General features: G+C 40.5%; 2 protein-coding genes across 2 annotated transcripts; one reads left to right on the forward strand and one right to left on the reverse strand.

Moving 5' to 3' along the window:
- The first annotated feature begins 1178 nt into the window (after nucleotides 1-1178).
- On the forward strand, nucleotides 1179-3737 carry LOC115675085 (pentatricopeptide repeat-containing protein At4g18520, chloroplastic). Its single transcript, XM_030597699.2, has one exon. It carries the CDS (start codon nucleotides 1278-1280, stop codon nucleotides 3192-3194), a length of 1917 nt encoding a protein of 638 aa, XP_030453559.1. The 5' UTR covers nucleotides 1179-1277; the 3' UTR covers nucleotides 3195-3737.
- Nucleotides 3738-4305: 568 nt separating this feature from the next.
- Nucleotides 4306-6156, reverse strand: LOC115675088 (tRNA (carboxymethyluridine(34)-5-O)-methyltransferase). Its single transcript, XM_030597704.2, has 2 exons — nucleotides 5065-6156; nucleotides 4306-4734 (listed from the first exon to the last, which is right to left on the reverse strand). The coding sequence occupies exons 1-2, from the start codon at nucleotides 6120-6122 to the stop codon at nucleotides 4647-4649; spliced, it is 1146 nt and encodes a 381-aa protein (XP_030453564.1). The 5' UTR covers nucleotides 6123-6156; the 3' UTR covers nucleotides 4306-4646.
- Between the last annotated feature and the right edge of the window lie 8016 nt (nucleotides 6157-14172).

The raw sequence follows: 14172 nt of genomic DNA on the forward strand, positions 1-14172 counted from the left end.
TTTAAGGCTGCATCTGGCAGCCACTTTTACAGAGGCTTTTGGTCTCTAAAAGCCCTTGGCCATATGCTAAGGCGTTTTGGCAAATTTTTTTAGAGAGCTTTGGAGAAATATTATTCATTTCCAAAGTTTTCTAGAGTCCCTTAGCACAAGATAGGTTCGCAGGAGTTTTGGACTTTAGCAATTTCGAAATGTTAATATATGTTTTTCTTTTCAATTTTGGCCTCGCTAAATTTTCAAATTCCAAAAATGCCCTCAATAATTTCCATCTCCTGTGACATTGCCAATGCTAGATTTGACTGCCAAAGAGCTTTACTTGAGGTCGGGTGACCCCTTGCTGAGGTTGACCCTTGTTGGGGTTGCTTGAGGTTGTGTGACCTTAGGCGATGGTCGCTTGTGCCAAATCTGGCTTATCAACGGCCCAAGCTCTTTGTCAGCATCCGGTGAAGGTTTAAGGTTCAGTTTAAAAAAAAAGAAGCTAAAGTCCTTGATAATTGTGGTTTTTCGAACAACATTTAATTAAAGTTGCTTTCCATTACATTTTTATATTATAGGTCGCTAATCACTATTTGCGTTACGAAAAAAAACAATTTAACCTAAATAAATTCTTTGCATTTTTCCAAAGACTTTTCTAAAAAATTGAGCCAAACACACCCTTCACTTGAAACTTGATGAGACAAGTTAGGAGAAAAGTCGTACTGTTTGGATTTATGTCCCGAGCCTTAGAAAAAAATTGATCTCATTACACTATAAAACAAATCCAAAGTAAAAACCGATTTTTTGTTCAAACTTTCCACACCAATGTGTATCCTTACTATAGGATGAATAACGATCATAACTAAGTAACAAATCGCAGTTAAATTTTTTTTCTCAATTACAACAATTCAGAGTCATTTTCTAAAAGTATCTTTTTGACCAAATTCGTAAACTACTTCAAGTCAAACCTTTTCTTTTATGAATCTTTGCCCATTTTTTCTCATATATGTATGCTTTAATTTTTGCTAATAATATCGGAAAATAACACAAAGTTTCTTTACATTCATATAATGTCGGTTTCTTTGTAAAGGGAGCTCCTAACTTAGCTCAAGATATTCATAATCTATTTTATGAAAAATTGGACCTTTCTCCCATTAAAAATTTTGTCCTAGGAAATGCTTCCATGCACCGTTTGTAGTTTGTACACGCGCGGGGAAAAACGACACAAGCCAGTCATCATATCAAAGCTCAAAACCGAACATAAAGCGAACTTCCTTTGACCGACCAACAACAGAACAGATGACATGAGCGAGCTTCTCAGACCGATTCTCCGGGAAGGAACTTCGTACCATTTCAGGCAAATGCTCTCCTCCTACACCTTCCTCTCCGCAAACCTCGCTCCGTTCGACACAGTACCCGCCCCTCTCCTCCGTCAGAAGCCTCAGACGCCGAAGCGCCGCCTTTCGTCGGAAGCAAGAAACGGCGGCGACGGAAGGTTCCGTCGTCCCTCGTGCTCCGAACGCTCGCCTTCGACGTCGGAATGTCGCTTTTCCAGCGATGTGTCGTGCTCCGGAGAAAACCCAGATGGCGATTCGTGCGACGACCCTTCTGGAGCTCAATGCATGAGCGATGATGTTCTTGCTTCTTGGCTGCAGTCGTGTTCTGGCGTGAGGGATGTTCAAAAAGTTCAAGCTGTGGCTTCGAAATGTTCAGGACCCAGTGCTGCTTACGTTAATAATAATCTGATGTCTGCGTATTTGAGATTTGGGAGGCTGGACGAGGTCAGGAAGGTGTTTGACGAAATGACCGAGAGGAATGTGGTTAGTTGGACTACGATGATTAATGCGTGCGTTAGGTTTGGCTTGGACAGGGAGGCTTTGAGGTTATTTCTTGATGCTCTTGGTAATGGGGTTCGAGCAAACTGCAAGACTTATGTGTGCATCCTGAATTTATGTAGCAGGAGATTAGATTTTCAACTCGGAAAACAAGTTCACGCCTGTGTTATCAAGAATGAGCAGCGGAACTTGATTGTTGAGAGTGCTATAGTTCATTTCTATGCACAGTGTGGGGTGCTTGATAGCGCATTTTGTGCATTTGACCGGATGAATGAGCATGATGTGGTGTCTTGGACGACAATCATCACTGCTTGTTCCCAACAAGGACATGGAAAAGAGGCTTTTTCAATGTTTGGGCGAATGTTAAGGGATGGATTATTTCCCAACGAGCATACTGTGTGTAGCATTTTGAATGTATGCGGCGAGGAGAAGGCATTGAAATTCGGGAGACAGTTACACTGCATCACATTTAAAAGGATGATCAAGAATGATGTTTTCATGTGGACGTCTTTAGTGGATATGTATGCAAAATGTGGGGAGATAGTAGATTCAAGAAAAGTTTTTGATGGAATGAAGAATAGAAACACAGTGACATGGACGACCATGATAGCTGGATACGCTCGGAATTGGCTTGGTGAGGTGGCCATACACCTTTTCAGGGAGATGAAGAGAAGGAATATATTTGCTAATAACCTCACCATTGTAAGCATTCTCCTAGCTTGTGGTTCAATCAAGAAGTTAGAGTTGGGAAGGGAAGTTCATGCACAGATAGTCAAGAAATCTGTTCAAACTAATGTCCACATAGGAAGCACTCTTGTATGGTTGTATTGTAAATACGGAAAGTATTCGTATGCCTCCAATGTCCTCCGCCAGATGCCGTTCAGAGATGTTGTCTCTTGGACAGCATTGATATCTGGCTGCGCACATCTTGGGCTGGGATCAGAAGCACTTGAACGCTTGAAAGATATGTTGGATGAAGGTGTGGAACCCAATGCCTTTACGTATTCATCAGCACTAAAAGCATGTGCTAAGCTAGAAGATCTTTTCCAAGGAAAGTTACTTCACTCCTCTGCAAACAAAACTTCTGCCTTGTCTAACGTGTTTGTTGGTAGTGCGTTAGTCCATATGTATGCAAAATGTGGATACTTAGCAGAGGCATCTCAAGTTTTTGACAGCATGCCGCAGCGTAACCTGGTAACGTGGAAGGCTATGATAATGGGGTATGCAAGGAAAGGGCATTGCCAAGAGGCTTTAAAGCTCATGTATCGGATGAGAGCAGAAGGTATTGAGGTGGATGACTATGTACTCGCCACAGTTCTCACTACATGTGGAGATTTGGAGTGGGACAAAGAACCTTCATCAGAATATTGCTTGCAATCTAGTTGACATTTCAGCTCTTAATGCGATTTCCATGGAAACCAATTGTGCATGAAGTAGTCATTGGCTCCCGGATGACGATCCGTATACAACCATTGGCTCAGGAATAGATGATATACATGTTAAAGAAATGTTGCCTGGGTGGAACAGAAAGTCTGCCACGAAGGTTGATTGGCCTGACTTCTGAGTTATATCCGGTATATCCACCCTCTTCCATGCAGCAATATCAAGGAACGTGTGACGGAGGAAAGTGGGGCATGGAACTCCTTAACATCATATAATTTGTCATCTCCAGGAAATGCCAAAGCTCCGTAAACATTGGAGAGCTGGGTGTGTGGGTGGCTGAAGGAAAGGGAGAACTGACGAAACGTACATAACGAGAAAATTCATTTGTCACCTATAATGTATTTGTGATCGGTACATTGCATAATATTCATATCACTTTAACTGGGAAATTCGTCTGTATCGATAAAGATGTGGACGTGCAATTGTACATGCATAATGATATCCAATACACAATCCCTAAGTCAAGCGCTAGGGAAGATTTTGCAAGTCGCGTGTTAGTAATTTTGTTCTTGGTATTCCCACTTGTTAAACAAGACAGCACTGAGCTGCAAATACTACTGAACGCATTGCCGAGACCATAAGACAACTGCCAGGGCTTTCAAATATTTAGATTTGCCTTTTTCAACTGGCTATGCTTGTTGAATTGAATATGCCTGCAACCTTTCTCTGCAGAAATATAAGAAAGAAACTTCTGCTGCTTTGATTGTTAGTATTAACTAAACTAAACAGTGTCACGAACTTGGTCTTTGGCCTTCTTCGTCCTTCCCAGATTGCGCATTAAATAAAATCTCGTGGGAAAAGCTTTTTCAAGTTTCCTATCCGGGTGCAATTACGTATTCCTGCTTAAGATAATGACATGTCAACAAACAAGGATCCAACATCTAATATATGAAGTTGGTCTCTGTAAAGTACCAAGTCTACATGCCAAAACCATGTTTCTTATATTATCGTTTATCGAAAGTCACTGCTCACAGAACAGCTCTCTTTTTGTGACCAGGAAATCCGAAACTCTATGAAATATAATTTGCTATAATGACCATTGCATAACGGAAACTACAAAGAATCAAAATGGCAGCTATAGAACAGATAAGCACATCATGAGTACAGTGAGTTGCAGACCATAGTGATCAGTTGCTTCATGCCATCTTGGCATTTCCGACCGTTTCATGCCGGCAATCTACACTAACAGTGAAAACCCACAAAATTTTGGCCAAAAAGTGAAAACTCGGCCTCAATCATACCCTTGTCCACTCGTTTATGGAATGAATGATTCTCTGAAAATTCATACTCAAAACATATATTGTGCTCAGGCACATAACTTGCAGGCTTTGGCATCAGCATGAGAATGTACCAGTTCCCACCGCAATAGATCCATGATCTCCACACCTGATTGTGTCAGCATGTCTTCTCGAGAATAATACACCAGTTTGATTTGTCATAAAAACGATCAACAACTATGATGTTGTCCATGCCAGATACCAACCTGCGAATGCCAAGACGTTAATTTTATCAGCTGAACACAAGCGCCATGAGAGAGTATGGGCGGGAAGTAATTTCTTGCAAAACGGTTTAAGGAATAAAAACATCAAAACCTTTAGTAGCAGCGTAACCCCAACAGGTAGAACTTTTTAATTTGATCCGAGAATTGCTCAACAGTGTATACGATAGAACTACCTTAAAAGGAAGCATGATGCCAAAAGACCCATAAAGAGCATGTAAAATTAATTTAAAGAATTGACAAAGAACACATAAAATTGTTGTATCTATGTTAATGATGAGTAGTTGTATCTAAAAACATATTAAATTGATTTACCTCTCAAGCTCACCCTCACCAAAGACATGGTAATATCTATTATACACTACGGCACCCTTCTTATCATCCTTTTTTGCCAAACCACTTGCAAGAGCAGTCATGGAAGCTCCACTGACTTCAGCACGATGATAGGGTAAGTGCCAAGGTACAAAGTATTCCTGTTGATCCTTGATATTCTTTTCTTGTCTCGATGCCAATGCCTCATCCTCTCCACAATGATTTAAATTCTGAGTCTTCTCTGGCTCCGCAGCTATATTAACTGTAACTTCCCTCATGCTCTGTACGGAACTGTCATCTGTCTCTGGGATGCTTTCCAACATCAAAGATGAAGGGCTGCGAACTCGGGGACTTCCTGGTCCTACCCATTCTTCCACATATTTCGGTGCTAGAGGAGTCCACTTGGTAAGCAATGATCTATCTTCCTGTTCTACAGCCCAAACAGTTATCAGAACCAGTCCGCCCTTTTTCACGACACGAACTAACTCTTCAATCGCTCTTTTCCTCCTATTCTCCGTACTCAAGTGATGCAACACGGCTATTGAGATTGCAGCATCCCCGAAACAAGTTCTGTAAGGAAGATTGACAGCATCCGCAACCAGAACCTCATGCTCTCTATCTGCACATATTTTGATCAGGGGAGCACTTATATCGCATCCAATGAAATAGCAATCGGGATTCAAGCCCAAGTACTTCCCATTTCCACAACCTGCATCCAAGATGAGCGATCCTGGAGGCAGAGTTTTTAGAAAGGTGGCAACCTTTGGCCACTTAGCAAATCGAGTGGAACTGAAATGAGGAGCTATAGCGTCATAAACACGGTGAACATACTTCTTTTCTATTTCCGGGGTGTACTCCACATTTCTGGAGGAGCATTTCTCGTCGTCACATGTGGAAGCAGATTTCTGGATTAAGTCGCTACCACATCCAGTGGAAAAACTGTTATCTTCTCGCATAGTACTATAGGTCTTAGATAGCCAGGCCCTTGAACTTGTTGGAACACGCAATGCCTTCCGAGTTGCGGACGAGCATCTATTTTCTCTCAGGAAGGTATTGATCATCAACAAGAAACACAGTGGCTAACCAGACACAAGACTGGGGAACAAGAAGACTAAGTTAGAAGAATGACGTAATTAACTTTCCAAAGCATGCCCCAATCACACTCAGGATGGAAAAAAGAAATGCGGTTGTCTAGCAAAGTTCAAGAGAGAAAAATCTCAAGTGCCATCTCGCGGAATTCAGCAGAAAATTGCTAGGGCTCTAAATGTTTCATTGAAATACATCACAATACAGCCACACCTTCGTGAATTTATGGAAGTATGCTGATAGGTCCAGCAACATTAAATGATGTCACAATCAGACCTATCCCGCGATTAAATTTTTAAGTTTTCTCATTTTCCCCGTAATTTCATCCATCGGTTGTAGCTCATGCATAGACCTTTGTGGATCATTTTAATTTCCACACTACATGGAGCACTTCCAGGAAGCCAAGTAAAGCGATAGCAGATGACGAAGGCCAGCAGCGTGCCTTAAAATCAGGAAGAATAGGTCCAAAGAAGACGAGAACTGCTTCTTGAACCGGCTCTACAACCCCAAAACGCAAGTGCAGTGCACCAGCACATGGGGTTGTAGAATGCACAACAATGCCTAATCAACCCTCGATGATGACCGAAGCCGCACTTCGCTCTCACAAAATCTCAACATGCAAAGAGGAGGGAACAACGCCACATCTAAAGCAGGTCGTGAAAACAAACGTTTAGCTCGTTCGAAACGCATAACGAAACGGCAGCGAAAGTCCTAACACGCAAATTTAGCAAAGATTCCCAAAATGCTACGAACAACAAGAACGACGCGAAACATGCTTCAAAGCTCAAATGCATCCAGACAGTCTTCAAAGTTCAAATGCACCATTGCCCCCGAAACATCCTCCGCCACGCCTCGGGTCAAAATTCACCGGAAGGGAAAAACTTTTGACATCATATGGGCAAACGCGCCCTAATCCAACCGCCATCGGCACCAAGAACAACCAACCCACCCACCCACCCAGCAAACGGGAAATTCAAAAGCCCTTTTTTACTTACTTCCCAATCACGTCCTCGAGCAGAACCCCGATAACGGAAGAGACACCCCCAACCAAAGAAAAAAGCGAAGCCGACGCCGCCGCCGCCGCCACAACACACACAAAGGAAAGAAGGGAGAGTCAAATCAAGAACGGACCCGAAGCGCGAAGCAATCGCGTCATCATCACCATCATCAACTACAGAAGAAACGGACGATTCCCAGCATGGTTTTGGTCGAGCAGAGAAAGAGCACCTCCGTAAAAATTTTCATCCGCGCAGCATCGAGGATTGACGAGAGAGAGAGAGAGATGCCGAAGATCGACGAAAGCTGAGGGGGCTCGAAGAGCGAGATGGAGACTCCCCCGCCCACAACGCTCAGCGGCCGCACGGTTCGGGTCGGGTCGGGTCACATTGGCCCGGGCCTATTGGACTTGCGAGCTCTTGAGTGGTAACAACTCGGGCTCTGTCCAGGCCCGACATCCGGGCCTGTTTTGCGGTTCGGGCCCGGCCCAGTAGATGAGTGAGGTGGGCCGGGCCCGCCGACGATTTTTTTGTTAATTATTATTTAAAAGAATTATTCGATTTTAATTTGGCGCCACCAATGATATTCCATCGCCTCTTCAATTTCAATTCACTGAAATCAGAACACGAAGCATTTGATCTTTTCATAATATTGACTAGGGATAGCATTGAAAATTCTAAAACTTGTCACGAAAGTGCAATTAAGTTCTAAAACTTTTAAAAAGCGCAATCAAGTTTTAAAACTTCCAAAAAGTGTAATTATGTCTTAAAACTTGTTACGAAGATGCAATCAAGTACTAAAACTTTAAAAAAAGAACTTAATTGAACCAATTTAACAAGTTTTAGGACTTGATTGTACTTTTTTAAAGTTTTGGGACTCAATTGCACTTTCATAGCAAGTTTCAGGACTTCCAATGCGCTTATCCCTATCAACTAATATGAGGTTTTGTGATGATACGAATGGACGTGAATTCATAAGCATCTCCCACGCGAATATTCCAAATATTTTGTATTTCTTTTTCTTGTTGGCGGCCCAACGAATACTAGCTTTTATCGTTCCAACATAAACAAGAAGTTTCTCATAGGAATTTAATAATGCGGCGACTCCATATAGTCGTTGATTAAAATAAACCTCTTAATCTTTCCACCCATGAAGCGGTGAATAATTTACCATTTTTTTAAGAGTGGTCGAAACATCAATTGACTAAAATGAGTAATAAGTCCTGTCGGGCCACTTTTCATATTCCAATGCCCAAAACAAAAATAAAAAATTCAATAAGTGATTAGGTTGAAGACTTTGCTCATTCGGGTCATGGCAATTTGGAATTGTTTCGAGGGTGACTTTGCTAGAAATATACTGCCATGTTTGTACGGGGCTTTTGGATAATCACCGAAACATCTAAAAATATTAATCATCCATTCATCTCACGGTTTAAACTTTTAAAATACCGTGATTTTTCTTTTGCACATGTTCAAATATACATGTACTTCGCATTTACATCTTTGTTTATATATAATTCTTCGATGCCGGACGCTCTCCGTTTTTTTTTTGAAGCCGCACAATTATGATCCAATTCATTAAGTGGAAAAGTAAGAAGGTTTACCTTGTCATTAGCGAGTTAAGAAGCTTGCCGGTAAATATGAAAAAGAAAGAAAAACACTTCATTACATCATTATAACACATTATTAGCATATTCTACTATAGTCGCTTTGTGTAAGTATTGTTTAATATAAGTTTCATTGAGATTATGAGATGACCAGCGGAAGAGATGATATTGGTAGCCATCGGCATGGCCATGGCCGTGGCGATGGCGATGGCGATGGAGTGGAAGATGGCTAAAGGTATCGGTTAGCGTAGGGAGGGGTAGGTTTTCTTTCTTCCACGACTCTAAATTAACACGCGGCCCATGTGGGTACGGCGGTGCGTGAATAGAGACACCAGATGAATACAAAAGGGGAGGGCATGCTCCTCCCACGCTCCAGTGAAACTTTTTTCCTCCTGCACCAATTGAAGTGGCATCAATCAAAGCCAAGCAATTCTCTCCGACCACGACTCACTGTTTTCCACGAGTTCAGGTTTTGTTTATGGCAGCCATACACTCTCCCTTGCTTCAAAAAGCCATCCCATCTTGTCTTCTTTGTCTCGACAGCATCATTACAAACACCGATGAAAGCGAACCATGTGCGGTGTGGCCCGAACTACCATAGCTTTCCTCCTCAAAACTTAAATTATGCGGGGGCAATTTCACAAAGCTAAGAATATTTGGCTCCACGTTTGATTTTGTCAACGTTGCTTTGCGTTGAGGTCACATCAAGTGGATCTATTGGACATTGGACTCTCATACATTGGCTTAGTCCCGCTTACGTTTGTTTCATATGTGGAATTATGACGTCATCATTCACGTGGGAGCCGACAGGAATCCAGAGTTTGGCAAGTTCGAGGAAAAGATCCTGTTGAAAGTTCACTATAGAGATGTTTTATATTCGTATTTGTAACGAATAGATGATGTGCAGTGGAAGACTATGGTTTAAGGTTTTTTGGAACGAGTGATCCAACAATATTTTACATTATATCAAAAGAAAATTTTACTTTTCGTTTCCATACCATTACGCATTTTTCTCCTCAAGTCCGTATACTTTTGTCTTATCAAGTCCCTTTGGTCTATATTACCTAAAATTTTCCACACATGTCCACGTCGTCATCCTTAAAAGCTGATACTGAGTAAAGGATCCGCGTCCTCGATAATGCACATGTCGATCCACAGTCCATCACAAGCACATGCAGACCAGAATGAGGTGTATTGTCTATCGACTATATAATGACAAAACACAATGTCAAGATTTGATGACACTCAAAAGCTTCAAAAATTTCATGGATATAAGTCATGCTAATTTAGGGGAAAATATTTTCTTACAAATGATCACTAATATCGCTTGTAATAATTCATCAATAAAAAATATTTTCATTATCAACAATAATGTATATCTAAAAATTTTCATAGACGAACAGAATTTTTTTCGTACCACCCGCTTGGGTGGCGCTGCTGGAAAGGGCACTCTTCCTCTCGCAAATGGTTGGGTGTTCGAATCCCGGGCGCCGCAGGGTGACTTAACGGTGCGCGTATGTGGTGGCTAAGCACGTGTCGCCCCAGGGTTCTGCTCCATTTGTCGGCGGGCGGGGTTCCTGGGTTACCAAAAAACAAAAACAAAATATTTTTCGTTCTTTCGCTTTTGTAAGCAATACAAGTAATCATTTTTAGGAAATTTTTTTACAAATCATTCATTTTTTGCGAAAATAAATGTAACTTTAACTAAAAATAAATGGGGACAATGCCCACAATTGTTAAATCTACATATCAAAAGACTAATCGGAGGAAATTTCATTGAACTAGCGATCATGGAAAATATGGTCATTTTTCAAAAAGTACACATTTGGTCCATGAAAATGCACTAATTTTTTCCAATTTCATTTTCGAACTTGTATTTATTCAAACAAGTTCTTGAACTTGTAGAACTACTCCAATTGTGTCCCTTCATCTGTAATTCCAACATATTCTTTAAGCTAACATAGACTGAAATTTTGGAAGAGCATACTTTTGTATGAAGTGAATGATAAAATGAAGCAACGAGTTTTCAATGAAATTCGACCACCTCTTCAACTCCAATTCACTGAAATCAGAGACGAAAGCATTTGATCTTTTCATTATATTAGATAAGATCATGCTTTGTAATAACACGAAATACGAATCGACACGAATACATAAGCGAATTTCACAAAAAAATTTCTAATACCCTGTTCTTGTTGGCGGCTCATTTCATAGGAATTAATAATGCGGCAACCCCATATAACCTTAACTAGTAAACTCCACAATTTTCCACCCACAAAACGGTGGATCTATTGCCATTTTTGAAAGTGGTCGAAGCATCAATTGATTAAACTGAGCAAGTCCGATCGGGTCACTTTTCATATTGTAATGCCCAAAATAAAATAAATAAAATTATAATAAGTGATTAGGTTGAAGACTTTGCACGTTCGGGTCGTGGCAATTTGGAATTTTTCCGAGGGTGACTTTTTGCTAGAAACATGCTTCCACATTTGAATGAGAATTTTGGATAAATTATCGTCGTGGGTGACATTACTCCCACGCTGTAGTCATTTGGTGATGGAGAAAGAAGAGTCGATGTCATCGAACTTTCTGGTGTAATTGCTAGATTTTAGCTTTTGTTTCGTGGAAACCATCGAAGAAAGTACTTAAATATTAAATCATACATTCGTCTTTCGGTGGTTTGGACTTTCAAACGGGTTAAAAGTGATTTCATAGTTTTTTGAGCATGAGGTTCCTTTTTTTTTTTTTATTGTGTATATCCATATAATTTTTGTACTTCTCATTTCCATCTTTGTTTGCTGTAGTTTTTTCGATGTCTATGTATAAAATAAGACAAATCAAGACTATTAGGAACTAGTTCGACTTCAATCCTTGCTCGCAAATGTTTGCCTTCAATGCTCCATCTTTGTCATTTTTTTCCCTACATTACATCGGACACACATATTTTTCTTTGAGGGGTTAGTGTTTAAAGGGTGGCTTGACACATTGAATTTAGTTGGGAAAATTATTCAAAAAGTCCTAAATTATACGGTGGCCAATTTAATCCTAAAATTTTAAATTGTGCCATTTTAGTCCTAAATTTTTTTACGATTTGCTAATATAGTCATTCCAACAAATTTTGACCAGAATCGCTGACGTAAATGCCAATCGTTCTACGTGGTACAATCGACGCTGACGCGTACAATATTTTAAAATTTTTAATTTTTTGTTTTCCTTTGTTTTTTTTTTCTTTCCTCTTTATTTTTTTCTTTTTCACCTATTTCCCTCCACCGGTCGTCGGACCTTGGCATGACCAGCGGAAGTCGCCGGCCGCGAGTGAGAGTCGTGACCCCTCACCGGATCTGGCGAGGGCTAAACTCTCACAATCTAGGTGAGGCTGCCCTTGCTGGATTTGGCGAGGACTCGCCTAGGAGAGGCCATCACAGTCCTCTTTGCGATTGGCAGAGGGCCTAGGATGAAAAAAAATAAAAAATAATAATAAAAAAGGAAAATAAAAAAATTCAATTTGTCCACATCAGTGCCGATCGTGCCACGTAGGAGGCCGGTGTCCACACTAGCAATTTCTGGCTAAAATTAGTCGAAATGACTATATTGGCAACTTGTCAAAAGATTTATAACTAAATTAATTAGCCAAGTTGAAATATTTAGAATTGAATTGACATCCGTACGATAAGTTCAAGACTTTTTTTTGAAATTTTTCCGAATTTAGCTAGATGTCACACGCTCTCTGTTTTTCTCAAGCTGCACGGTTATGATCTAATTCGTTAAGTAGAAAACTAAGAAGGTGTACCTTTTCATTAGTGAGTTAACAAGTTTGCTGGGAAATATGAAAAAGAGATAAGACACTTTATTACATCATTATAACCCAACATTAGCATATTCTACTATAGTCGTTTTGTATAAGTATTTTGTAATGAAATTTACATAAGATCGACCTATAGAGAAATGTTTTTTCGCTGCTCTTATGACATATTGATCTCTACACGTCCCGAGACTGATGCTTTATTTCTTCTATATAAGCATGTATGTTAACATGAACACACATCATGAGACCTATAGCACTTTATGAAAGAAAAACACCCTTGTGTAGAAGCAGGTAATTAAGGGTAAGCCTAAAGTACATCGATTCAGTCAGTGTTGCGGTGTTGCACAGATCCAGCGGGCTAGATTATAGTGCGGATGCCTTCACTTCTACCTTCGGATCTACAGGTCCACGATCGAAACCAATGCCGCCATGGCCATGCCATCTCTCTCTCACAGAAAGAGGAGAGAGAAACAGGTGATACCAGCAGTCATCGTCATGGCGATGGCGATGGCGATGGCGATGGCGATGGCAGTGGCGATGTAGTGGAAGATGGCCAAGGGTCTTGGTGGGGGTAGGAGGTTTTTGTCTCTCTGACAACCCTAAATTGACACGTGACGCATATGGATACGACGGAATCCGAGACGATGAGAAAATGGGAGGCCATGCCCCCACCCTCCAGTGAACTTTTCCCTACTACACAATTCAAAGCCGAGCAGCTCTCCCCGACCACGACTCCTATTTTCTACAAGTTTAGGTTTTGTTTACAGCAGCCAGAGACTCCTGCTTCAAAAGCGATCCGTCTCGTCTTATTTGTCTCGAGACGGTCCTAAAAAAACATCGATGTCTGCCCCAAACTATAGCTTTCCTCCTCAAACTAAAATTCATGTTAGACCGCAATTTCAAAAAAATTATTGTGGAACAGGAAAAATATTTGGGCTCCGACGTCAATCCTCTCCCTTACAAATGTGAAGAAAATCGATCAATTTATAATGCCAGAAACTCTTGCGAAGTTCACACTTGTTTTTTTTTTATGATATTGGACTCTCATTTGTTGGCATACTCCGCTTAGTTTGTTGCATATATGGAATTATGACGTAATCATTTGCGTGGGATCCTTCAGGATTCCATAGTTTGGCAAGTTCAGGGAAAAGATCCTGTTGAATATTTCTGCATAAAAGTTGGCTATAGAGACGTTTATATTCTTATTGGTAACGACTAGCAGGGAAAACGTTCCTGTTGAATATTTCAGCATAAAAGTTCACTATAGAGACGTTAGTATTCCTACCGGCAACGACTAGGTGATGAGTAGTGGAAGACCATGTGGTTTCTCTTACAACATTTTAATATTAACCAATGCTTTCATATAAAAACTTGAAGTTATTAGAATAGTTGGCAGCTATCTCTCCATATCTTGCATGATATTAGAAGGAAAAATTGTAATTTTTGTCCCCGTATTTTTATGATTTTCTGATCAAGTCCCTCTACTTTCACAAATCTTCGTCCCCATGCTTTCATAGATTTTCTGATCAAGTTCATATCATAATAAAAGGTCCTCAATTAAATTCTTTCCATCCACCTAATTTTGCAGTCCTTTTATATACATTTTACGCTTTAGTCT

This window comes from Syzygium oleosum, unplaced genomic scaffold, assembly GCF_021117445.2.
Source record: "Syzygium oleosum isolate NSW1041296 unplaced genomic scaffold, Sole_v2.1 Sole_v2.13, whole genome shotgun sequence".
Taxonomy (NCBI): Eukaryota; Viridiplantae; Streptophyta; class Magnoliopsida; order Myrtales; family Myrtaceae; genus Syzygium; species Syzygium oleosum.